The 25147-nt window shown below is 50.3% G+C and overlaps 2 protein-coding genes and 1 pseudogene across 5 annotated transcripts in view; 1 reads left to right on the top strand and 2 right to left on the bottom strand.

Moving 5' to 3' along the window:
- Nucleotides 1-5193, bottom strand: part of CD177 (CD177 molecule) — a 43078-nt gene extending 37885 nt beyond the window's left edge. The window contains exon 1 of one of the 2 annotated variants that reach the window (XM_061139460.1): nucleotides 5105-5193. The gene's annotated coding sequence lies outside the window, so the exon portion shown is untranslated. The remainder of the gene's footprint in view (nucleotides 1-5104) is intronic. The other variant, XM_061139463.1, reaches the window with a different exon arrangement.
- Nucleotides 2324-3467, bottom strand: LOC133051294 (interferon-stimulated 20 kDa exonuclease-like 2; annotated as a pseudogene).
- Nucleotides 5194-6175: 982 nt separating the features above from the next.
- On the top strand, nucleotides 6176-15166 carry LOC133054464 (C-X-C motif chemokine 17). 3 transcript variants are annotated; one of them, XM_061139470.1, is made up of 5 exons: nucleotides 6176-6432; nucleotides 7358-8459; nucleotides 12456-12536; nucleotides 13598-13699; nucleotides 14748-15166. In XM_061139470.1, exons 2-5 carry the CDS (start codon nucleotides 8381-8383, stop codon nucleotides 14843-14845), a joined length of 360 nt encoding a protein of 119 aa, XP_060995453.1. In that variant the 5' UTR covers nucleotides 6176-6432; nucleotides 7358-8380; the 3' UTR covers nucleotides 14846-15166. The 3 variants fall into 3 exon arrangements, with proteins under 3 accessions (XP_060995453.1, XP_060995454.1, XP_060995452.1); XM_061139471.1 differs by lacking the exon at nucleotides 6176-6432 and having other exon boundaries at nucleotides 6557-7443; nucleotides 8151-8459; XM_061139469.1 differs by lacking the exon at nucleotides 6176-6432 and having other exon boundaries at nucleotides 6557-8459.
- The last annotated feature ends 9981 nt before the right edge of the window (nucleotides 15167-25147 follow it).

Here is a 25147-nt window from a genome sequence, read left to right as displayed (position 1 = left end):
TTTCCTCTGACAGTTCTTTCTCATCCTGAGCCAAAAATGTGTCTGGTGCAGACTCGCCAAGCCTCCTGTTACTCTCTGTAGGCATGGAAACAAGTCTCAAACCTTTTCACACAACAGAACTTCAAATACTTGTGGATAACCACCATGCACCCCCTATGTCTTCCCTGAGCCATTTCCAAAATGACGTATTCTGAAGCTCCCCGACGCTTTCCGGTCACTTTCTGATGGGCAAGTGAAGTATGTCAACCAGAGCAGAAACTCATATCCTGGGAGTATTCCAAGCACAGCTGCAGAGCCATAGGATGAGCCCCGTCCTCATACTGAACACTTCTCCTGTATTTAGAAGCGAAACTCCACCTTAGTTCACCCGAGGAGATTGGAGTCTTGACTCCAATGACTGCTGCCCCAGTCATTCCATATCTGTTTGTTCTTTTACTTACTGTCTGTGCTGGCTCTTCACTGTTGCATGGGCTTTTCTCTAGTTGTGGCGATCAGGGGCTACTCTCTAGTTGTGGGGCACAGGCTTCTCACTGCTGTGGCTTCTCTTGTTGCGAAGCACGGGCCCGCGGGCGCTCCGGCTTCAGCAGTTGCAGCGTGAGGGCTCAGTAGTTGTCGATCCTGGGTTGCAGAGCACAGGTTCAGGAGTTGTGATTGCATGGGCTTAGTTGTTCCACAGCATGTGGGATCTTCCCGGGCCAGGGATAGAACCCATGTCTCCAGCATTGGCAGGCAGATTCTTTTTTTTTTTTTTTTTAATTTTTATTTTTCATTGGAAGATAATTACTTTACAATATTGTGATGGTTTCTGCCATACATCACCATGGATCAGCCACAGGCAAACACATGTCCCCCTCCCTCTGAAACCTCCCTCCCAACTCCACACCCCTAGGTTATCATTCCCACTGAGCCTCCAGGGAAACTCTGCTGTTTTATTTTTAAGAAGTATTTAGTGAAATAAGTCAGAAAGAGAAAGACAAATATCGTGTATTAACACATATACATGGAATCTAGAAAGACAGTACCAACAATCCTACGTGCAGGGCAGCAAAGGAGACACAGACGTAAAGAACAGACTTTTGGACTCAGTGGGAGAAGGAGAGGGTGGGATGATTTGAGAGAACAGCTTTGAAACATACACATTACCATATGTAAAATAGATAACCAGCCCGAGTTTGATGTATGGAGCAGGGCACCCAAAGCCGGTGCTCTGTGACAACCTGGAGGGATAGGGAGGGAGGTGGGAGGAGGGTTCAGAATGGGGGGGACATATGTGTACCTATGGCTCATTCACACTGATGTATGGCAAAAACCATCACAATATTGTTAAGTAATTATCCTCCACTTAAAATAAGTAATTTTTTTTAAAAGAAATATCTATTAGAGCCTGCGATGCGCTAGAGACACAAGGATGAATCAGACCTGGTCCCTGACCTTACTGAGGGAGAGAATCCAACCCAGCATCAGAGCACTGCAGTCACATGGAAACATGTTGATAAGAGGTAACACAGGTGTCTGGGCGCATCTCATCAGCCCCCTGGGTTTTCCAGGCTCTCATATTCCTCATTTCAAGTTCAAAGTGAAAAAGAAAGAGAATGCAAGTGTCCCAGATTTTTTTTTTTTCCTTTATAAAAAAATTTATCAAGGGAATAATTTGTGTTTTCAGAGGCTTGGTTTAGCAAAGTAAAAGACTAAAACTCATTGAAACACTTTATAATTCTTCTTTAACCTAGCAAGCGGGGTTTAAATTAAATAAATTTCTCTATCACTTTAGGAGACTGCTTTCCTAAATCAGAAAAACTGATTTCCAAGTCTTCTCTTACCTCTTCTGCCCATAACCCTAAGGAGAACTAAACCTCACCAGGAATGGCTCCTCTGGAATTCAAGGTGGAAAGAACAGGTGGATATATCCCAACACAAACCAGATGTAGACTCTGAGCAGAAAGCAGAGTCTGAGAAATGCATTGTGATCACACAAATTATCATCCAACAGGATACTTCTGAGAGTGAAAGAGGGTGCTGTTAATTGCTTGAAAGGAAAGGCATAAAATGAGACACATGACCACCCGAGTGATAAGGCAGTTTGGGAAAAGACATTTCCCGGTTTGCCGTGCCCTTTGAAAGTCAAAAGACTTTCCCAGAAGCAAAGCACCTTGGAACACATGGTTAGCACCATTTAAGAGGTAAACGGCCTAGGGCCAGGTTCTGACATGGAGGCATCTTTCTTCCATGGAACGGTTAACCAGACACACAACAGAACACCTGAAGTGAAATTTCAATGGATGTTAAGTCTGGGGTGTAGCCTCCCTCTCCCCAAAAACCCTAGCTTCCAAAGGTGTGGGGCTGGTGGAGCTGTCCATTGGCCCGCTGCCCTGCTCTCCTGGGCGTGATGCTGTTTCTGCCTGCCCGCATCACCAGTGTCCCGACTGGTACTAGTCTTTAGGGGGATTCTGGGCCAGGTGCTGTTCCCATTCAACTTCAACCAACTTGTACAGCTCCATGGTGGCCTGAGCATCTTCCACTGAGGAATGTCCGCTTTTCCCAGCCTGGATGTCCCGGTTCAACTTCTTGATGAGACTCTTCAGAGACATGGTGGCATTCTCTGGGCAGTCAGCCTTACGGTTGAGGAGGGGGATATGAGAGGTATCTCGGGTGAGGGACTTGGGATGAATGTACTGAAGGGCTTTGAAGTCGTTGTGGATGGCATGCCCCACCACTATCTTCCCTGTAAGAATCTTTAAGATCTGGTTCCGAGCAATCTTGAAGGGTGTAGCATTTACCATGTGCTGCTTGCGGCTACCACTCCATCTGGTCCGGTAGTCCACAATGTGGCAGGGGGGGAGGATGTACTCATCATAAAGCACATCTCCGTCGTAGTTGACAATGCTACATCAAGCCAAGGAACTGGCATGCCCCTTGGGTCCAGTACCCACTATCTCACAGTCAATGGCCACCATCTTCCCTGGTATCTTCTGGGATGCCCCAGAGTATTTACTCTCTGAATGTGTTTGGGTGGAGTTCTGCGGGCCATTCTTGGGTGGAGGATTCTTCTGGGAGCCCTTCTTCTGGGGGTGAGTTGGGTGGCTCTTAATCTTTGGTAGGGCGCTCTGGAACTCCCCTAGCAAATCTACTTTAGCCACAACAGAACCAGCCTTCTGTGAAGGGGCAGGGGTTAGCCAAGGCACTGCAGTTTTCTTGTCCAGGGACTGCTCTGACCCACTGCTGGAGGCAGCTGTTGTCTTTTTCTTTGGAAGGGGAGCGGCCTTCCAAGTCCCATCTACCCTGGGAGTTTCCCCTTTCTTTGAAGGTTCTGAGTGCAACTTAGGCACCTTGCTAGGGGGCTGCTTCTTCTTATTGAGGAAGCCTTTCCGTTCCAAGAGTCGCCGCTTCTTGACAAATTTTCGGTGCTTGGCATTTCCCTCTAATGCCTTTTTGGGGGGAGGCTCGCCAAAATCCAGATTGAGGAATAAGGTAGACGTGATGAGTGTCCCAGATTTTTGCAGTCATGGTTTAACCAGACATTTACCTCTGGATAATCCAGGGTATTGGTGCCCCGCCCCCCACTGGCGCACATAGCAGCCAGGCAGCTGCCCACTAAGGCATTCCAGCAAGCCGGGAAACTGGAGTTCTTCTCTGGCTTGGAGGCAAACTAACCGTGACCTTGAACAAATCACGGAGCAGTTGGACTAACCCTCCACAGGTCTACGTGTTGGGTGAGAGCCCTTCAGAGAAACGCCACACCTTCTTCTTCTTGGAAGCCACCACCCAAATACATTAGGGACTCTGATGCTCCCTGAGTTGCTTCAGTCCTGTCCAACTCTTTGCAACCCTATGGGCCGTAGCCCACCAGGCTCCTCTGTGCATAGGATTCTCCAGGCAAGAATACTGGAGAGGGTTACCATGCCCTCCTCCTATGTCTCTTGTGTCACTGACTGTGTGTGTGTGAATAAATGACTCTTAGAGCAACAGGAAGCATGGATATGATACGATCAACAAGCATTTTTAAATGTCTAAGTACACTGTACATGGACAGAGGAGCCTGGCGGGCTACAGTCTATGGGGTTGCAAAGAGTCGGACACGGCTGAGCACACACACACACATACACACACCAAGTATACTGAAGAGGGGGGAAACCAAATAACAGTAGAAAATGGTTATTTCTCCCACTTTCCCCTCACCTCCTTCCTGGAAGGAGACCTTTGTAAGACACAAAGACTGTGCTTGACATAACTGAAGTTCTCAGGGTGAGCTCTAAGCGTGTGTGCTCAGTCGTGTCTGACTCTTTATGACCCGAGGGACTGTAGCCCACCAGGCTCCTCTGACTGTGGGATTTTTCAGGCAAGAATACTGGAGCGGGTTGGCATTGCCTACTCCAGGGGATCTTCCTGACCCAAAGAGCGAACCTGTCTCTTGCATTTCCTGCATTGGCAGGTGGATTCTTTACCACTAGCGCCACCTGGGAAGCCCTAAGTGGTTGTCTATATTAATAAGAGAAAAGTCTGTCTTGGGAGTGAGTGTCTTACATCAATGCAGCTGAGAGACCCAAAGTCCTCTCCCATGGGAAATAGGACCCGACATCCTTTTTCAAGTCCATAGAGGGGAAAATTAGATGGAGTGAACCGCTTAGGGAGCCAGGACTTGGGGAGACGATGGGGGTGAACAGATTGAGGGGACCTGGAGGAAGCTGCGGGAGGAGCCCCCTGATTTGCAGCCTTGGGGCAGACTGGAGGAGGACTCGATGAGGAAGTAAAACACCACCTCAGGCTCCATGTGTGTGCGTGACCTTCTATCAGAAAAATGTTTTCCCGATAATGGACTGCGCTTTCACATGCTTTCTAACATAGCAGGTCTAGATAAAGGCTTACAAAAATATCAGTCAGTTCAACAAATATTTGCAGAGCACCCACAAAGTGCCAGGCCCTACGTAAGTTTAGGAACTTACAAGTGAACAATTAACAGCCCTGCCTCAAAAATCCCCACCCAGTCAGCTCTGTGCTCCTTCTCAGCCCTGCCCTCCTCCCTGCCTTCCATCAACAGAAACCCTACCCCACCCTCCAGACCCAGCCCAAGTTCCACTGAACCCCAAGTAGTTTTGGAGCTACTCACCGTCCACCGTGAACTGCTGCCACTTCTGAAATTTGATTGCACAATATCCCCAGGTTTTATGACGTGTGTGTCGTCTCCCTGGTTAGACTTGAGGGTCCTGAGGACAGAGACCATGGTTAGAAATTTCCAGGGAGTAGTGGCTCAGTGGATAAGAATCCACCTGCCCAAACAAGGGACATGGGATCGATCCCCGGTCCGGGAAGATTCCACATGCCACAGAGCAATTAAGCCAGGGTGCCACAGCTAATGAGCCGGTGTGCCTTGAGCCCATGAACCACAACAAGAGAAGCCACCACAGTGAAAAGCACCACAATGAAGGGTAGCCCCCTCTCACTGCAACTAGAGAAAGCCTGTGCAAAGCAACAACTCAGGGCAACCATAAGTAAATGAATAAAAAAAATTTTTTAATAATAATTTTCCAGGGAGGAGCCACATTAGTGCTTTACACATTAGACCAAGCTCAGACGGCGCCTTCAACTCAAGGACAGTCTCCACTATCCAGTGAAGTGCCAGGCACCTGCCGATGCTTATAAACTTCATAGCAAAGTCTACAATCAAAGTCTCCAACAGGTCCACAGGTGAATATCATCTGAAAATGACAGAGTAGGGATGAGCAGACAAAAGCCATGCCTGGCCTCTTCCCTCCTCTGGACTAGAACAAAGTCACACCACCTTTTCTCACACCTGCCTGGAGGAACAGGGAGGACTTCCTTGTTAACCTTCCCCTCAGCCCCACAAGGGCTTCCGCAATGGCTCAGCAGGTAAAGAATCTGCCTGCAATGCAGGAGACACAGGAGACTCGGGTTCAGTCCCTGGGTCGGGAAGATCCCCTGGAGGAGGAAATGGTAACCTGCTCCAGTGTTCTTGCCTGGAAAACCCCGTCAATAGAGGAGCCTGGCGGGCTATAGTCCAAAGTGTCGCAAAGAGTCGGACATGACTAAGCACTTATTTTCTTTCTTTTAGCCCCACAAACAGCTCTCAGCCCTTAAGACCAGCCTCTCTTCTATTTTTGAGCCCAGTTCCTGAAGTCTTTGGAATGAGTCACGTCAGTAAGTGCTGCCCTTCTGGACCCTTGATGTTTGCTCCAAGAGCAAACATCTTCTCTCTTTCATCTTGGACTGATTTCAAACAAGATCTCGCACCAGGAGTCCCAGCAGCCTGGGCAGACATTGTCCCTACTGTGGCTTTTACTTCTCAAATCCTCTTGGACCTGAAGCCTTGAGGGTCTTCCGCCAACCCACGTCCCTCTCTGCTGGGGTCCAGCCTCAGCATGATCCAGGGGATACCCTCAGGATGAACGGCGTCAGCGAGGGAGAGAGAGAAGACACGTGAGACCAGCCTTGATAGGGCCAAGTCTGTGAGGGAGAGACAGAGAAAGAGAGAGAGGGGGTGGGGGGGAGAGAATGACCAGATGGGGGTTGCAGCAGAGTCTGGCAATCCTTTATTTTTACCATGGCTTTTATGCCCTAAGTTAGTACATTTCTAAGGGGAAGATAGTTTAACATAACGTCAGCTTGTCCTTCACGAAACCAGGGTGTTTTCTGCATACTTCTTTATGAGGGTCTTGTATATTATCTTCTGGCCTTGGGGCCTATTAACATTTCATGCAGGTCAGGTGAATGTAAACCTATTTTCTGTTTCTATGGTGACTGAAAGGTAGCAGTCTCATAGGGCAACAGTATACAGTAGAAGTATAACCTTGTTAACACAAAAATTAATCCTTCTACAGAAGTTGTCAGTTGCGTTTATCTAAGAAGTTTACCCCAGACTGACTCTGCGACTTTGGTGAGGCAGCTTCTGCCTAGCACTCTTGGCTGACAATTAACAACCATCTCATTGTTACCACACTAGGGCTAAGTTCTTATTTCTCTAGATCTTTAACTATATTAACAATGGTTTCTATAACACAACCTTAGCACATTAAAAGCAAAAACACAGCAAGCAAATGTTAACCCAATAGCTACTTTTAGAATAATTTTTCTTACGTTTTCTAATAGGACTCCTTCACCCCTCAAAAATGCTCTATGTCTATTAGGGCTTTTATATAATCAGGTTCTTTATGCTATTTTATGACTAGGATATTATAAGCAATCATGCATATTAGTACCAAGGGCATAAATGCATTTGGCTAACTAACTACCAGCAAAGGAGTTTAAATTAAAACACTCCTTTCACCCTGAATAATCTCATAAAGTACCACCACCTGGGAAACTTATTGATTAAAGTTATAAATTGATTTTTATTTGGGAATAGATCGGGGAAGGCCTTCTGCCTGTGTCACAGAAATTAGGGAGTAGTCTATTGAAGCAAGCATCAGAAAGACAGATATCATCTTCAAGGTGAGCACCGGGGGCAGCTTTTCAAAATCCCTGAAAACCTGATCCGCCTTGCTTGTCAGGCTTTCTCCTCGCGACCTTGTCATGGGTGGGATCTCGTGTGCCGGCTCCCAGCACCTCTCCTCTAGGCAGGAGCCATGAGGCCATATACCAGGAAGTTCCAATACTTTGGCCACCTGATGCAAAGAGCCAACTCACTGGAAAAGACCCTGTGTTGGGAAAGACTGAAGGCAGGAGGAGAAGGGCACGATAGAGGATGAGCTGGTTGGATGGCATCACCAACTCGATGGACATGAGTGTGAGCAAGCTCCAGGCACTTTGACCCAGTGCCCCAGGGCAGTGTTTGGGCAAGAAGAGCCTCTCCTCCATCCTCTGTGCTTCCCTCCTTATGCAGCCACAGACTTGGAGGACGTTCTCCACAGTGGGGACACCACGACGTCTGACACTGTGCCAAGGCTGGGAGTGGGGAAGGCAGAGGGGAGAGAGGCCATGCCATCCTCTTTGCCAACCCTTAGCCCTCACTTTTCCTGCCAGACACTAAGCTAGAAAATGTCACTCAAACGTATAAGGAAATTCAAACAAGCCACAATAAGAAATCATAACACATTGCGGGGTGGAGAGGCGGGAGGGAGGAGGGAGGGGATGAGCATGGCTGCCAGGTTACCAGTCACCCTCTCGTGTTCCTACAAAGGCTTCATTTGTTTGGCCAGTTTTGCCTCCCAGATTCCCATAAAACACATGGTCCAACCTGTTACCTAACAAGGCCAGCGCCACTCGGCCCTTCCCGCCCTCTAATGAGAACGCTGGTCTGGGAGTAAAGTGCAGACCCCGCCCCCCACCCCAGCGACGTCCCACGCACGGCCTGAGCCGCCGGGAGAAGTGGGGACCCTCTCACTGGGAGCTGCTGAAGAGTCGCCACGGAGCAGCATCGACAGGCGACATGAAGGTTCTAATCTCCTCCCTCCTCCTGTTGCTGCCACTAATGCTGATGTCCGCAGTCTCCAGCAGCTCACACACAGGTAAAAAAAAAAAAAAAAAAAGTCCACTTTCTATGAAAGATAAAAAGGGGGCAGAAATGTGGCGACACAGGAAAGAGCATGACCGCACACGTGGTAAAATGTAGCCCCTGCAGGCTACGGGGATTAGTGGTGAGTTAGCCTGTCTGGGTGCCTGTTTCTTCATTTACAAAAAGGAATGAACTTAACGTAAATCCTGAGTGTTGTGAAGTTAAAAGAGCCTGTGTGTATGGAGTGTCTGCAAGGGTAGCTGGCGGGAAAGGACCTTACCTCTCCCCCAGCCCCTGTTCGGGGGTATTGAGTGTCCTGGAGACCGAGCCTGGAGGCCGTGCAAGGAGGGTGTTGAAAGCAAGTGTGCGTCCAGTCAGTCAGTCATCCTCGATTATATTCTTCCTAGTACACCAGACATGCCCCAATAATTCTTAATGCTTTTTCATGGTAAGGTGATAAACCAGAAAAATCACACCACCAGGTAAATACCTGTGTTTGAAGCTGTGACCACACTGAGCTATTGAGGCAATCTGAGCGCCGGTTGGAAAAGAATTTCCAAACATAGAGCATTACAGAAGGGAGTGAGTTTATTAAGAACAAAGAGCAGAGATAACGTGGGCCCTGCGAGCACAGCGGGCCGACAACTCCTGACAGGTCAGGGAGAGTCGACGGTGTTAGTGGGTTAATAGCCAATTTTTATAGCCTCAAGACAAAGACAATTCCTGCTGGAAGGCTGGCGTTAGGGGACTGATTGGGGCTTTATAGGGTGTTTACTGGAGTGGGCATCTTTGACTAATGGAGTCAGGAAGCCTGTTAGTGATGATCGTGGGCTTTTGGCAACGGTTACATGTGTGTGTCACGTCACTTCAGCCGACTCTTTGTGACCTATGGACTGTAGCCCGCCAGGTTCCTCTGTCCATGGGGTTCTCCAGGCAACAGTTACAAAGGGGCTCAGTCAGCTTTGGGGGTGACCTTGGTTCTCTGCTCTGCTTCTGTGTTCTGGGTACAAGGCCTCGCGCCTGTGGTCTGGGGGTGGGGGGGGCAAGACTGCACACCAGCCCTGTTTGAACAGCTTACCTTTAGGAAGCAGATCCTGGGTTAGGAGTCCTGAATCCGCTCCACTGTTCCCTACAGCCGGAGTGGCCCAGCCCTTAGCAGAACAACTGTGCAGAAGGGACCGCCTCCCCACCTATGTTCCCACTCTAAGTGACCATCTCCCCAAGCGCTACTTTCAGGTGAAATAGCTTTGTTACACACTCAGCATCGAGTGGGAGAAGGCAATGGCAACCCACTCCAGTACTCTTGCCTGGGAAATTCCACGGATGGAGGAGCCTGGTAGGCTGCAGTCTATGGGGCCGCTAAGAGTCAGACACAACTGAGAGACTTCACTTTCATGCACTGGAGAAGGAAATGGCAACCCACTCCAGTATTCTTGCCTGGAGAATTCCAGGGATGGGAACCTGGTGGGCTGCCGTCTATGGGGTCGCACAGAGTCAGACACGACTGACGTGACTTAGCAGCAGCATCGAGTGGGTTCTAAAATCAGGACTCTACCCTCCTGCACCCATTTCCAGAATCTTCTCCCTTATAGAGTTCTCTGGAAGCCGCTGGGCCCCATGGCCCGGTGGGGGTAGCCCTAGACCAGCATTCTGGGAGGGAAGTCTTTTCCACCGCTGTGACAGGCCCCCAGGCTGGAGACCTCAGCCTGGACTCCAAGCTCCAGTCATGGCGGCCTTTCCCCACCATCCCCCCACACCCCCGCACTAACAAGGGCCCGTGTTCCTCTCAGCCGGGATCTCGGAACCTCGGCTGCTCCCCAGCTGCTCTTGTGTCCTCCCACCAGCTCAGTTCTGCTCCCAGAGCCGCCCTGATGTGTCCCAGAGGCAGACATGAGCCCTCCCCTCCCTGCACAAGCTGGGCCCCGACTGGACTCTCTCTGCACGGTCCACGCTCCACCTTGAGTTGAGTGTTGGTGCGTCTCCTACCCCAACCCCTGCCCTTCTGAGCTGTAACCTCGCCCCTGGCACAACCTGGTATCTTGTTTCCATGTCCCTCCCATGACCCGGCAAGGTGCTAGGTAAATACATCTAAGTGGAAGAACAAATCCTCAGGTTTCTAAGTTCAAAATGTTCCCCTTAAGAGACTGGACACCTGGGTTTCATAGCAGCTCTGTTGACATTAGAGATTAAGTCCTCTTGTAAGGGCGGCAGGGTGCACTGTTCTGGTCTTTCTAACCTGTTTAGCAACATCCGAGTGGCCTCTACCCTCTAGAAGCCAATAGCAGCCTTTCCCCGCCCCCACCCTGTTAATACAGCCAAAAATATCTCCAGACATGGCCAAACATCCCCTGGAGGGTAGCCCACTCCCCAGGGGAGCCACTGCTTTACCAATAATTCTCAAGTATGGTGACACATTTAGACTCACCCAGACCTTTAGACTCAGACTTGAATTCAGGGGATCGACCGTGATCCAAATCTTGGCTCCATCACTCACTTTTTAACCCTGGTGTGTGTGTGTGTGTGTGTGTGTGTGTGTGTGCGCGCGCGCGAGCGAGCACGCTTAGTCATGTCCAACTCTCTGTGACCCCACGGACTGTAGCCCATCAGGCTCCTCTGTCCGTGGGATTCTCCAGGCAAGAGTACTGGAGTGGGTTGCCATTTCCTTCTCCAGGGGATCTTCCCCACTCAGGGACCGAACCCGCGTCTCCTGCTTGGCTGGTGGATTCTTGACTGCTCTACCACCTGGGAACCCCTTGGAACCCTGGACAAGATGCTTAAGTTTTTTAAGCTTCATTTTAAAATGAGTAAAACACCATTTAGCATGTACAACTGTTGTAAAGAGTAAATGATGGATAATATGAACCTAGTAAGTGATCAATAAATCGAGTGAGTAAAATTTCATTCTCAAGTAGCTTCAAAGGCATAAGGGCAATGAGACGCGGAAAGCTCACTGAGGCCCCCAGGGAATGCAGTTGCAGGCTCAATTCCCGTTTCCCAGGCAAGGGTAGTTGCAATGTTGGACCCAGTCTGGTGAGCAGAAATAACACTACATAATCCTGCCCAGAAATCTCCAAATAAAATCTGATCTTGCTTTATCTCTTAAAACAACCACATACCTGCTTAATATGCTTTTCATGGGGAAATGGGGAAAAAATAAATAACTGAGAAGCAATGACAATGTTAAGAAATAAATTACTTACAATAACAGACTAATTCCTTATAAGATTACCTATTAATTAGAAAACTACTTATGATAAATAGCTCCCATGACATTAGGTCATGTAGGTTCGAAGAAAGACTAAAAGGCTAAGAGCCTTGGACCTAGGTTTTAGCTCCAGATGAGTCACCGTTAACGCTGTGAACTTGGGCATTGCATTGACTCTCTCTGGGCCTCGGTTTTCTCACCTCAAAATAAAAGAGATGGTGATTCACTTAATTAGTGCAATGCTATAACAACAGCTTGGTAATGATATCAAGAAACACAAAACGGGCATAAGAGAGCATTAGGTGATAAGACAGACTTGAATAGAGACAAAAGGAGAAATGGGTTTGTTCCAGAGGGACAAAGGTAAATACCATCCTCTTATATTAACAGTTGAACAGGGACTATGGATTCAAATACAACCAAACACAGAGGTCAGGTGAAGTTCTTGACTGGTTTATGGAATAATCTACTCTTTGCTCTTATTTCTTAAGTCAGGAGAATAACGTGTGTAGGGTAGGGACTTTAATGGGGGAAGTTGTCAGGTCTTGATCAATACCCCTACCTTTTGTCCTCTCTTCTATCCAGAAGCTATTCTTTCTCTGCCTACCTCCAGCTAAGCTTTTCTCTAGGCCGGATTTTATGCTTCGATTCCTTATCCATTGACAATACCCCTCTCTTGAAGTACCCTAGCTCCCTCAGTAAATAGGAAGCGCGATGGAGCTGCGCTGACCCAGAGGCACAGGGAAAAGGGCCTTGGCGCCTTCCCTTTCCAGTTCCTGGAAGTGACCAGTTTCCTTCCCACAGGGGTCGCCAGAGGCCAGAGGGACCAACGCCAGGCTTCTGGGAGGTGGCTCCGAGAAGGAGGCCAAGAATGTGAGTGCCAAGGTCAGTAACACAATATCGACAACAACAATGCACCGCCGAGATCCCCACTTGCTCCCCTGAATCTTTCTGAGAGCAGAGCAGATATTACCGGAGCTGCCCTCGCCCCCTGCCCTCTCCCTAGCCCACCACTCATTTCTTCCTGAGTCTCATGTAAGAGCCAGACTCCTCCAGGGTCCAGGGTCCAGGCTGAAGGTCTGGCTGGCCCCCTCTCCCTTACCCTTTTCCCCAACAACCCAGGGCTGCCTTCCAAGACCTTCCTGGACCCCATTCTCAGCCTTATTTTACTCACAGGCAAGACTGAAATCAGAGGGGCAAAATGGCTTAGTCGAAGTAAAGCAGCCACTGAAAGGCAGACACCTCTTATTCCTCATTTTTTAAAATTTATGTTTAATTGGAGGACCATTGCTTTACAATATTGTGTTGGTTTCTGCCACATAACAACGTGCATCAGTCACATGTATACTTATGTCCCCTCCCTCTTGAAGCTCCCTCCCACTCATTGCTCATTTTTTTGGTCTCCCTAATGACACTCTGATGCTTCCTCCAAACCTGCCACCAAATTCTTGCCCATGAAAGTGAAACACGCTCAGTCGTGTCTGGCTCTTTGCGACCCCATGGACTGTACAGTCCAGAGAATTCCCCAGGCCAGAATACTGGAATGGGTAGCCTTTCCCTTCTCCAGGGGATCTCCCCAACCCAGGGATCAAACCCAGGTCTCCTGCTTTGCAGGCAGATTCTTTACCAGCTGAACCACAAGGGAAGCCCCAAAATACTTGAGTGGGTAGCCTATCCCTTCTCCAGCAGATCTTCCCGACCCAGGAATTGAACTAGGGTCTCCTGCATTGCAGGTGGATTCTTTACCAACTGAGCTATCGGGAAAGCCCATTCTTGTCCATACAGATCAGCAAAACAACTTAGAGACCCTGGTGCTCATATAACTGTTCTGTGTTGACCCTTTCCCACTGAAATATGAAAAACAACTGGGAGGTAAGGAAGATGGCAAGTCAAGTCCTAGCCCTCAAACATGTGAACCTTCCTAAGCAGCAACCCCCTTATTTCAGATTGGTTCCTGAGAGGCCCTAGAAGAACACTCATGACAGCGCCCAGGCTGACAAAGAAGCCATGTCCCTGTGATCATTTCAAAGGCAGGATGAAGAAAACCAGTAAGTCGTCAAAGAACGACCCTCCTTAAACCAGAGTCGCTCTGTGGAATCGACTAGGGATGAGAGTGCAAGCATCAGTCGTTCAGTCGTGTCTGACTCTTTGTGGCCCAATGGACTATAGCCCCCCAGGCTCCTCTGTCCTTGGGGTTTTCCAGGCAAGAATCCTGGAGTGGGTTGTCATTTCCTTCTCCAGGGGATCTTCTTGACCCAGGGATCGAGCCTGGGTCTCCTGCATTGCAGGTGGATTCTTTACCTTCTGAGCCACCAGGTAAGCCCCAACTAGGGATGAAGCAGGGGTTAAGAGACAAGAGAGATGAAATGAAGATCAGGATTAGCTCATCCTACTCAAGCTCATCCTACTCAAGGTCAACGAGTGGGGAAACAGGAAGAGCAGGAAAAGCAAAACACAATTCCCCTAATACTAGAAGACGGCTCACCAAAGCCTCTGATGATAGAACGCCATTGCTTATCAAAATGGAGGGAGAGGGGCTGTTGGCGACCTGGTCACTGATCTCTGACAATGACACTGGTGTCGGAGTCAAACGATGAGATCTAGACCTACCCTGGTCTAGGTATAATGAAATGTCATATAAAAAGTATACTGTTAAGTGTTAAACTGATCGATATTGTGGCATTATTATGATATTACATGATCAAGAATGGGATGATACCTGGAGAAATAAATGCCAACTCACTCCAGCATTCTTGCCTGGGAAATCCCACAGAGGATCCTGGCGGGCTACAGTCCATGGGGTGGCAAAGAGAGGCCATTCAGCGACTAAACAACAACAATTACATTTATATACAAAACGTTTGGAAAACCATACGGCAAACTAGTAACAATAGTGCTCACCAGAATCAGGAGTGGAAGCAAGGGTTGGGGCATCTTTTATCTCCTTACTGTAGATATTTTTTCATTAAAATTTTTCCCCCATGGGGGAAATCATGGGGTGAGTCTCACTTGTAACATTTTAAAAGCTCTCATTAAAAAAAATTAAATTCTAAAAATGTTTCTAACTGCAGTGTCTCCCTTTTCTCTTCACCCTAGGACACCAAAGACACCACAGGAAGTCAAACACGCTCTCCAAAGCCTGCCAGCAATTTCTCACACGATGTCTGCTAGAAAGCATTGCTCTGCCCTTATAGGCGCTCTGAGACCCCACCCTCCCGATGAAACATTCTCAGTCAACAAAGCTGTGAGTGCACCTAGAAGACACTCTTCTCCCACCTCACGTCCTCCGATTCCTGTCCCCACTCCCTAAATCATCCCAAAAGCATTTTCCCTGAGATTATTGCCCCCTCTAGTGCCTTGTTCATTTTCAGTCTTTTCCTGGGGCTGCCCCTGACAGAGCCTTAAGCTTACTTACCTGAAAGAAACCAAGAATCTCTGAGTACCTAGAGCTGGTCCTCCCTGACTATAAACACAAACAGGAAAATAGCAAACAAAATCAATAAATATACTTAAATGTAATAGATCAAAATCATTTTCAAATGGGGTCTCGAAATGCACGTTCAATCCAGACGGTCCACTTTACCCTGTTCATTCCAAACCATTTCCAGATTATATACACATCTCTATTCAACACCACCTTCAGTCTCTCTGCTGCCCAAATTTTTACTCTTTTACTCATCCAACAAACCTTCCTGAGGTTAAGAGCTAGGTAGGGCAAAGAAAGCAGTGAAAGCAATGAATCAGACATTGTCTTACTAATGATAATATAAGTTTAAAAAGAACCTGGCTCCATTTCCTAGCACATAAAATGCCTACCCAGTATTTATGATTATCACCACCATCATCATCATCAATGGTCACCGGACTCTCTAAGTTTCCAGGCAACTACAGAAGACATATGTGCAAAGGCAGAGCTCAAGGCTAGAGTGTTCAGTCACCAGTCATGATGGACTCTTTGCGGCCTTACAGACTATAACCTGCTGGGCTCTGCTGTCCATGGGATTCTCCAGGCAAGAATACAGGAGTGGATTGCCATGCCCCACTCCAGGGGATCTTCCCGACACAGGGAATCGAACCAGCATCTCCTGTGTCTCCTGCATTGCAGGCAAATTCTTTACCACTGAGCCAGTGACAGTATGGGAGATCTCAAATGCCACTGAAAAGGGCTTTCCAGCTGTAGAAATGGGAAGATGTCTTTTTTTTCTTTTTTAACATGGGAATAAAATGATCAGAACAATAATATAAGGAAATAAAAGTGGGAACCATTAGAATAAATAAAGAGCAGAAAGTTACAGCGGGGTAGATCCCGCTTCCCTCTCTGACCCTTTCCTCAAACATCAGAAGGAGAAGTAAGAAAAGGAACACTCGAGACTTCCCTAGAGTTCCAGTGGTCAAGACGCCGCATTCCTGATGCAGGGGGCCCCGAGTTCGGTACCTGGTCAGGGAACTAGATCCCACATGCTGCAACTGAGAGTTTGCATGCCGAAACTAAAGGTCCTGCCGACAGGAAGATGTCAACAGGAAGATCCCATGTGCTACAACTAGGACCCAGGGCAGCCAAGTAAATTTTTTTTTAAATCGAGAAAGAAAAGGAACATTCCTTCAGAGTCTAGCTTCTGTCATCCGGATGAAACAGAGGACTCAGCTGGGATGCTGCCCTCATGACAAGAAATATTTTATCTGAGTGGGGAGTGGGATGGGGCCCCTTTAAAGACATAACCCTCTGGTGGTCAGCCCACTTGCTGACCGCCTCCAAAAGGAAGACCAGGGATGCCAGGTTGAAGGAGTGGAACACAAGATGGTGGGGGAGCCATCATGAGTAACCCACAAGGGATCTGTGACAAAGGAGGTCTGTGGGGACCCAGGGTGACGAAGCCAGGGAGACCAATATCTCCCACGAGGGCTTCCCTGGTGGCTCAGGGATCAAGAATCTGCTTGCCAATGCAGGAGACACAGGTTCGACCCCTGGTCCGGGAAGATCCCACATGGCACGAAGCAGATAAACCCGTGCACCTTCACTACCAAGCCTGTGCTCCACAAGAGAAGCCACCGCAACTAGAGAAAAGCCCGTGCAGCAGCAAAGACTCAGCCAAAAATAAATGCACAGCCAAAAGTAAATAAATAAAATTATTGAAAATATATATATCTCCCTTGACAAAAAGAAAAAAAAAAAGCACAGCAGAGCCAGGTTCTACGTTGGTATTTAAGCCTGTTAGAGAATCAAAGCCACGCCAGACAACTATAACCCAGCTGGAGCCTGCACCAGAAAAAACATCCAGACCAGCCAGTATCCAAGGATCAGCAGGGACCCAATAGACAAGGATCCAATAGCCCACTGCACAGCAAAGACCCTCACTCAGCAGGAGCCCCTTGCCCATCACCAAGCTGAAGCCCAGCAGGAACCTCAAGCACAACAAAAGTCTGCTCTGCACCAAGAATTTCATGCCCCACAGGCCTCTGCCCTGCAGACGTCACCTCCCATCCAAAGGGTGCCCTTCAGTAAACAGGAAGTTGCCTCGCAGCACAGACCTGGGCCAGGAAAAGAATCTAGAACTCAACAGGACCCAGAACTGAGACAGGGATCGGGAGCCCAGTCAGAACCTGGTCCTATAGAGCCTCTTGTAGCCCCACAAGAAGCCGGATCAACCACCTCTGGCCCAGCCAAGATCCCCACCCAAAACTGAACCACCAGCCCAGACTAAACCTATGTCCTGAGAAAGATGGCAAGAGTCAGACCCTGCGGGCTCAGCACACAGCTCCAGCCCAGGGAGCCAAAGGCCAGCCGGGGTCTTTACCGTGGAGATTTCTAGCAAAACCAAACCAGGGCTTCTCTGCTGGTCCAGTGGTTAAGAATCCACCTGCCAATGCAGGAGACACGGGTTTGATCCCTGGTCTGGGAAGATCCCATCTGTCGAGGAGCAACTGAGCCTGTGCTCTAGAGCTTGGAAGCCACAACTACTGAAGTCCGTGCGCCCTAGGGCCCGTGCTCTGCAACAAGAGAAGCTGCTATGATGAGAAACCTCACACTGCAACTTCAGAGTAACCACAGCTGGCTGCAACTAGGGTATAGCCCGTATAGCAAAGAAGACCCAGCATAATAATAAATTAATTAATTTAATTACACACACACACACACACACACACACACACACACACACACACCCCAAACCTACCACCATGCAGAAACCCACTTCAAAGACATTTCTTGAATGGGTAATAGAGTTTGGTGCAGATTCGGATGTGGGGTTTACTTTAGAGACTGATTTGCCAGCCAGGGGGGTGAACAGTGACCCCCCAGAATGAAGCTGGCCTTCAAGGGGCAACCTGGTTATGAAGTGATGCCAGGATTCAGTGGGCCAGCAACAGTTCAGTTCAGTCACTGAATCGTGTCCGACTCTTTGTGACCCCATGGACTGCAGCATGCCAGGCTTCCCTGTCCATCACCAACTCCTGAAGCTTGCTCAAACTCATGTCCATCAATTCGGTGATGCCATCCAATCATCTCATCCTCTGTCATCCCCTTCTCCTCCTGCCTTCAATCTTTCCCAGGGTCTTTTCCAATGAGTCAGTTCTTTGCATCAGATGGCCAAAGTATTGGAGTTTCAGCTTCAGCATCTGTCCTTCCAACAAATATTCGGGACTGATTTCCTTTAGGATGGACTGGTTGGATCTCCTTGCAGTCCAAGGGACTCTTAAGAGTCTTTTCCATCACCACAGTTCAAAAGCATCAATTCTTCAGCACTCAGCTTTCTTTATAGTCCAACTCTCACATCCATACATAACTACTGGAAAAACCATAGCTTTGACTAGATGGACCCTTATTGGCAAAGTAATGTCTCTGTTTTTTAATATGCTATCCCTTGGACTGCAAAGAGATCCAACCAGTCCATCCTAAAGGAAATCAGTCCTGAATATTCATTGGAAGGACTGATGCTGAAGCTGAAACTCCAATACTTTGGCCACCTGACGCGAAGAGCTGACTCATTGGAAAAGACCCTGATGCTGGGAAAGACTGAAGGCAGGAGGAGAAGGGGACGACAGAGGATGAGATGGTTGGATGGCATCACCAACTCAATGGACATGAGTTTGAGTAAACTCTGGGAATTGGCAATGGACAGGGAGGCCTGGCGTGCTGTAGTCCATGGAGTCACAAAGAATCAGACACGACTAGGCAACTGAACTGAACTGAACTGAGGTTGGTCATAGCTTTTCTTCCAAGGAGCAAGTGTCTTTTAATTTCATGGCTGCAGTCACCATCTGCAGTGATTTTGAAGCCCCCCAAAATAAAGTCTGTCACTGTTTCCCTTGTTTCCACGTCTATTTGCCATGAAGTGATAGGACAGAATGCCATGATCTTAGTTTTCTGAATGTTGAGTTTTAAGCCAACTTTTTTACTCTCCTCTTTCACTTTCATCAAGAGGCTCTTTAGTACTTCTTCCCTTTCTGCCACAAGGGTGGTGTCACGCCAACACCCAGGAAGAAAACCAGCAGCCAGAATCCCAGACAATAACGGTACACAGGTGAGTTGAGCTTGAAGGAAGGGAGAGGGGGAGGGGCTCCCAGGGATTGTTTTTCATTCAGTCAAGAAGAACTAAGACCTGCCAGAACATCAGGTGAGCTCAGGTGACCCCCCAGCAGTCCGGACACAGAGCCAGAGCCCCCTTTGATGGAGGAGGAAGCTGAGGCCTGGAGAAGAGAGGGAGCCTGTAGGGGGCTGGGCAGGAGGGGTGGCTGGTGGCACCAGGATACCCAGCCAGCCTCGGATTCCTTGCTCGGCTCCAGGCCACCTCCCTGCAGGGACACGGGGGAATCAAACAGAAACTAAGAAAGGCTGTGGGCGAGGGCGAGTGCTCATCCCCCGGGCCCAGAACTCTGAGCACCGCTGGGGCAGGCGCCTTGCCGACTGGGCGGGTTTCCACGCAGGCCAGGCCAGACACCGGGCAGGGGCAGCCTTTCAGTTCTCTGGGGTGTCCAGTGGGCAGGAGGACACGCGTCCTGGGGAGTCCCAGCCCTTCCAGGCCCGTGGCCACTTGGGGTATGATCTCAGGAAGTAAGTCAGCGGAATGGAGCTGCCTTGGCCACTGGGGACCCAGCCTGGAAAAGGGCCCAAGGGGGGTCCAAGAGCCATAGCCACCACCGTGATGGCTAAAAGGCAAAGCAAGTGTGAGCGGGCGGGGCTGTGGAGTGGCCCTGATGGTACCTTAGACATCCTACGAGAAGCAGGACGGAGGGCCCTGGCCCACCGCCACGAGAAGTGGGGAGCCCATGGACTGGCTCACTGGGTGGGTGCGGGGATAATCCATTGAGAGAAGGGGGTAATGTGTGAACAAAATATCACACCCAGCATAGAGACTGTTGGATCTTGGGAGGAGAGTCCAGAATGAGTGTCCCGAACCAGGGTTCCCGCTCCGGCTCCAGACTCGCTGCGTGACCGTGGGCGACTCCTGCCCTCGGCGTTTCCAAAGTGGGAAATGGTTCAAGTGCGATTTTCCTGTCTCTGACACTCTTGAGACAGTAATGGGGGAGAGGTTTAGAAGCTCTGGCCCAAAGAGGAAGTTAGGCAGTGAGTCAGGGAAAGGTAGGAGGAAGGAGCATGCCTGGAAGAGGGGTGAAGTACAGCTTCAAACAGCCCTATTCCAGCGTTCTTCACTCAGTCTGCTCATCTATGGCCAGTCCACCCTCAGTTTCCTGACTCCTACTCTTAGGACAAGGGGTTGTGGGTCGACTTGGGACAGCCTGACCTTCACTTCGGCTTCCCTGGTGACTCAGACCGTAAAGAATCTGCCTGCAGTGTAGAAGACCCAAGTTCAATCCCTGGGTCGGGAAGATCCCCTGTAGAAGGGAATGGCAACCCACTCCAGTATTCTTGCCTGGAGAATCCCATGGACAGAGGAGCCTGACGGGCGACAGCCCATGAGGTCAAAAAGAGTTGGACACGACTGAGAGATTAACACTTTCACTTTTAACCTTCACTTGGGAGAGAGAAGAGCTGCCCCCAAGGTTCCCTAGGGTGTCACATTATTTACAAGTCTCAGCAGGCTGGAGAAACTGACTGACAAGACATGCTGCCAGCCTCAGGCCCACATGAAGTCCTTGCTGGATTAGGAGTGTCAACCCACGTGAAGACCTATGGGAATCTCCTCTGCAGGAAAGAAGCTGACTTAGCCCTCAGGCCCAGAGACCCCAGACTCATCGCCCTCCCTGCCACAGACATCATTAGTAGCCAAGGATAGAAGTGGAGCTGGTTCTAGACACACACAGGAAGGCTCAGAGCTCACACTGCGGCCCGAGAGCATTCCTTGTCACTGCAGGACACAGCTTCACAGACAGGACACAGAGCCCAGAGGCAAGACAGTGATCAGGAAACGGGCCTTGGAGACCTGGTGCCTCAGCTGTGAGGTGGTGGTACACTGGACAGAGGCTCCCTCCCTCCCTGCCTCAACTTCCTGAGCTATAAAATGGGCATAATGACAGGAGTGCCTATCACTGGGCAGTTATGAGGTCAGGAGAGTGTAGGAGGGTGTTTGGTGCTACAAGCCCTCAGGAGGGTGGAAGTGATCCTTACTGTCACCCCGGCTAGACTGAGTTCCCTGAGAGCTGGCTGTGTCCACTTTGTCTACCCCACAATTGCAGAGTCTGATATGCCAGGCACACAGGCATTCAAACATTCATTTGATTAATAAGTGAAGGCATGCATGAACTGTAGCTGTGTCCACTATATCCAGGGAACTGGAAACTCCAGGACCCTGCACAGCCCCAGACAGGCATCAGGATCAAAGCAAAGGGATGGAGTGACCCACGTGATGTCTCAGGGACAGTCTGAGTGACAGACTTACTCAGAGTATGCTGTGAGGGCTGAGATGGAACAGTGGTGGACAGATGGTCTCAGAGGGGTGGGCACTGCAGGGAGTGGGGAGGGGTGTCAAGCGTAGGAGTGGTGTCCTGAGAGGCGGGGTGGCAGGACCTCACCGTCCTAGCACCCCGAGTGCTGATCTGAGGTTGACGGTGAACCTGGGACCCCACCTGCTCCCTCAGGCCCTGGGAGAACCTGTGCCACAGTGATGGCCGCATCTCCCCTGACTCTTCCTGGCACGGGGCTCCTGAAGTGCCCGGGAGGACTCATCTCCTGCTGTGGAGGGTCCATTCTGGAAGGTTCCTCAGCAGCCCAGCCAAGGCCACGTGCACAGATCCTCAGTGATGGGGCCGCAGGCTCACAGCTGTTTCCCCCAGTGCCCGCGCCGGTGGCCTAGGTGTCTAGGCACCTGTGTCCAGCCCACACTGCCCTCTGTGCCTGAGGCCATCCCCCTCAGCAGTGACTTGGGTCCTGCAGTGGGTTCCAAGTCATCCGTCCACCCTGCCACCTCCTCCACATGAGGTTCTTCCTGGAGGACCCTGATGTCTGTCCCAGGAGCTTCGCCCCGAGCAAACCTAGAGAGTGATTGGGAGCTGGTGGGTGTGGCAGTGAACACACGGGCATTGGGCTCAGGTGATGGCAAAAGCGGAGCGTGCGTGCCCTCTAGTGGACTGATCGTGCTAGAAGAGGCGCAAAGAGGACACTGGGGAGTTGAGATGGGCTGACCTTGGACAAAGGGCACAGTCCGGTTCAGGATGCGTATTTAGGGGGATTAATTTATGGCTGCCTGTGGCACTAGTGGTAAAGAACCTGCTCGTGAATGCAAGAGATGTAAGCCATGTGGGTTTGATTCCTGGGTCAGGAAAATCCCCTGGAGAAGGGAATGGCAACCCACTCCAGTATTCTTGCCTGGAGAAACCCATGGACAGAGGAGCCTGGTGGGCTACAGACCATAGCGTGGCAAAGATTTGGACACGACTGACTGACTAACATTTTCACTTTTCACTTTCATTTCCATTTAAAGTCAAATAAAAAACTGGAGGTTGCTCCTGGGCCGTCTCCCAGAGCCAACTGCCTGTGACCAGCGGCAGGATAAGCTGAGGCTCGGGCTCCGCTGGTCCTCAGGACAACAGAGAAGCCACCCCGACCTGTCCCCTGAGCTGGCTTTCAGCCACGAAGCCCCTGAATTCACTGGGGGGCTAATTACTGGATGCAGGGCCCTGCGGTTGCCCAGGGCGGTCTCTGGTTCTTTTAGTCGCTCAGTCTAAAACATCACCAGAACCACAGGCTTCACCTCCAGTCTTGTCCAGGGACATCGGAAACTCCTGAAGCTTAATCCTACTGGAAGGCAGCGATTCTACCCTCAGGTCTCATGGGCACCCGAACACCTCAAGCACCTGATCTGCGCCCCCTGCCAAGATGCCACTGGGAGGAACTCACCAGTTCCCTCAAGTGGTGGTCGTCAAGCCTCGGAGGCAAGTTCCTACAGACTGCCTGATGCCGTCACCTGGACCTTCTCCCCAGTACTAGAAGGATCAGCTGAAGCTCTGGGTTGTGGTCAACTCGGCTTCAAGAGCGCCCAGCACCCAGACTGTTGTGCCAGGGAGGCTGTGTGAGACCTCGGGCAACTCAGGGATGGGAGGCAGAGTGATAATGAGGACTCACTCTTCTTTGAGAGCCAGCTAGGAGACCTGGGGGCGGAGCCAGGGAAGGGACTTCCACATTAAGCCCCTGACGGCAAATGTGTTCATCGGGGCTTCCCTGGTGGCTCAGATGGTAAAGAATCTGCCTGCAATGCAGGAAACTCGGTTTCAATCCCCAAATGGGAAGATCCTCTGGAGAAGGAAATGACAACCCACTCTAGTATTCTTGGCTGGAGAATCCCATGGACAGAGGAGCCTGGTGGGCTGTAGTCAGTGGGGTTGCCAAGAGTCGGGCACAACTGAGCAACTAACAGTTACTTACTTGAGACCACAGGGAGCTCTGAACAGAAGGTTCTGCTCTGGAATGATGAAATGGAAGCCAGACAAGATATTCAACAGCATGTGTGCACTCAGTCATAGATGATCAATAAACACTCATAAAATGGATGAGGGATACCACACAATGGTCCACCCCTAGTGTGACACCTAAAGGTCAGAGAATATTTCCTGGGGACACAGGGGCACTGGCATCAGCCTGGGACGAGATCTGCAAGTGTCTACGGCTGCTGCTCCATGACAGGACTTGATTCCTCGAGGAATCAGGAGAGAGGACACGCTAAGTGCTAAGTCGTTTCAGTCATGTCCAACCCTCTGTGACCCTATGGACTGGAGCCTGCCAGGCTCCTCTGTCCATGGGATTCTCCAGGCAAGAATATTGGTGTAGGTTGCCATCTCCTTCTCCAGGGAATCTTCCTGACCCAGGGAGATGACAGGGTCCTCTTAACTGTGAGGAGTCAGACAGCTGCTCATTCTGAGATAATCACACCCCCTCCCATCTCTACTGGGGAAGAATCTTGTAGTCTCTCTAGAAGGCCTGGGCCAGCAGCTTGAGACCTTCCCCTTCTCATGGAGACCTGACCTGGCTCAGACTCCCAATCTTCCATCCCACCAAGAGTCACCCTGGGGAGGGGGAAGCCCCAGTGTGAACTCACAGGAAAAGGAGAGCAGCTCCTTCCTCATCACAAGGCCCCTGATCTGTGAGGACACCTGGGTCTGGACCCTGAAGACATCTCAGCCTCCCCAGGCATCTGGGGAAAGTTGGGGGACTTCCGGAGCAGTGTGGAAGAGGCAAGCCCAGCTTCTGCAGCTGCTCCATCTCAGAGGGGCTGGGGTCCCAGGGGGGCCTCGCGTCCCCTGGCAGGACAGCCTGTGTGACGCAGTCTCCAGGTGGAGCTGCCCCAGGTCCTGGCACGTGGGGAGGCCAAGAACAGACCACTGATGGGGACACAGACGACTTGAGGGCAGCCCCAGTGCTGTGAGAGGGGCAAGAACAGGGCCTTCTGGGGTCCAGCCCACAGGCTGCCACCCTCTCCCCAAAGCCCCAGAGACCACCCCCCTCCACCGGCCCTTCCTTTGAAGTCTCGGGGACTGAGAGCTCCTCCTGAGCACACGTGCACCTGGATGGACGGTTCTCACACTGGATAACGCCCATCATCTCCCGGGGCTCACCCTGCTCTGGGATGGAGTCGGGAAGCCTGGGCACCCACAGTGACCTGGGCCCCGGCTGACCAGCCCCAGGCTGGGGGTCAGAGCCCGCCTCTGCCCGGGGCTCAGGTCTGGCTCACACCCTTTGGAGCCTGATCAGCATAGCTGGTACATCCAGACACTGGCCCCAGGTCTGCTCATGACCTCCAGGGGGTGACATCGGGTCAGACAAAGAACATACAAGAAATTAACAGTTGAACTTCACTTTGGTTAAGGAGGCAGAGACATTACTTTGCCAACAAAGGTCCATCAAAGTTATGGTGTTTCCAGTAGTCATGTATGGATATGAGAGCTGGACTATAAAGAAAGCTGAGCACCGAAGAATTGATATTTTCAAACTGTGGTGTTGGAGAAGACTCTCGAGTCCCTTGGATTGCAAGGAGATCCAACCAGTCCATCCTAAATGAAATCAGTCCTGAATATTCATTGGAAGGACGGATGCTAAAGCTGAAACT

Source organism: Dama dama, chromosome 4, assembly GCF_033118175.1.
Source record: "Dama dama isolate Ldn47 chromosome 4, ASM3311817v1, whole genome shotgun sequence".
Taxonomy (NCBI): Eukaryota; Metazoa; Chordata; class Mammalia; order Artiodactyla; family Cervidae; genus Dama; species Dama dama.
Note: the sequence above shows the minus strand (reverse complement) of the source record. Positions and strands in the feature narration are given on the sequence as shown.

Bases quoted from the DNA above. Each gene is read 5' to 3' on its own strand.
- LOC133054464 (XM_061139470.1), top strand. From the start codon at position 8,381: ATGAAGGTTCTAATCTCCTCCCTCCTCCTGTTGCTGCCACTAATGCTG. The intron at 8,460-12,455 runs GTAAAAAAAAAA...TCCTTCCCACAG, and splicing joins CTCCAGCAGCTCACACACAG to GGGTCGCCAGAGGCCAGAGG. The intron at 12,537-13,597 runs GTCAGTAACACA...CCCTTATTTCAG, and splicing joins CCAAGAATGTGAGTGCCAAG to ATTGGTTCCTGAGAGGCCCT.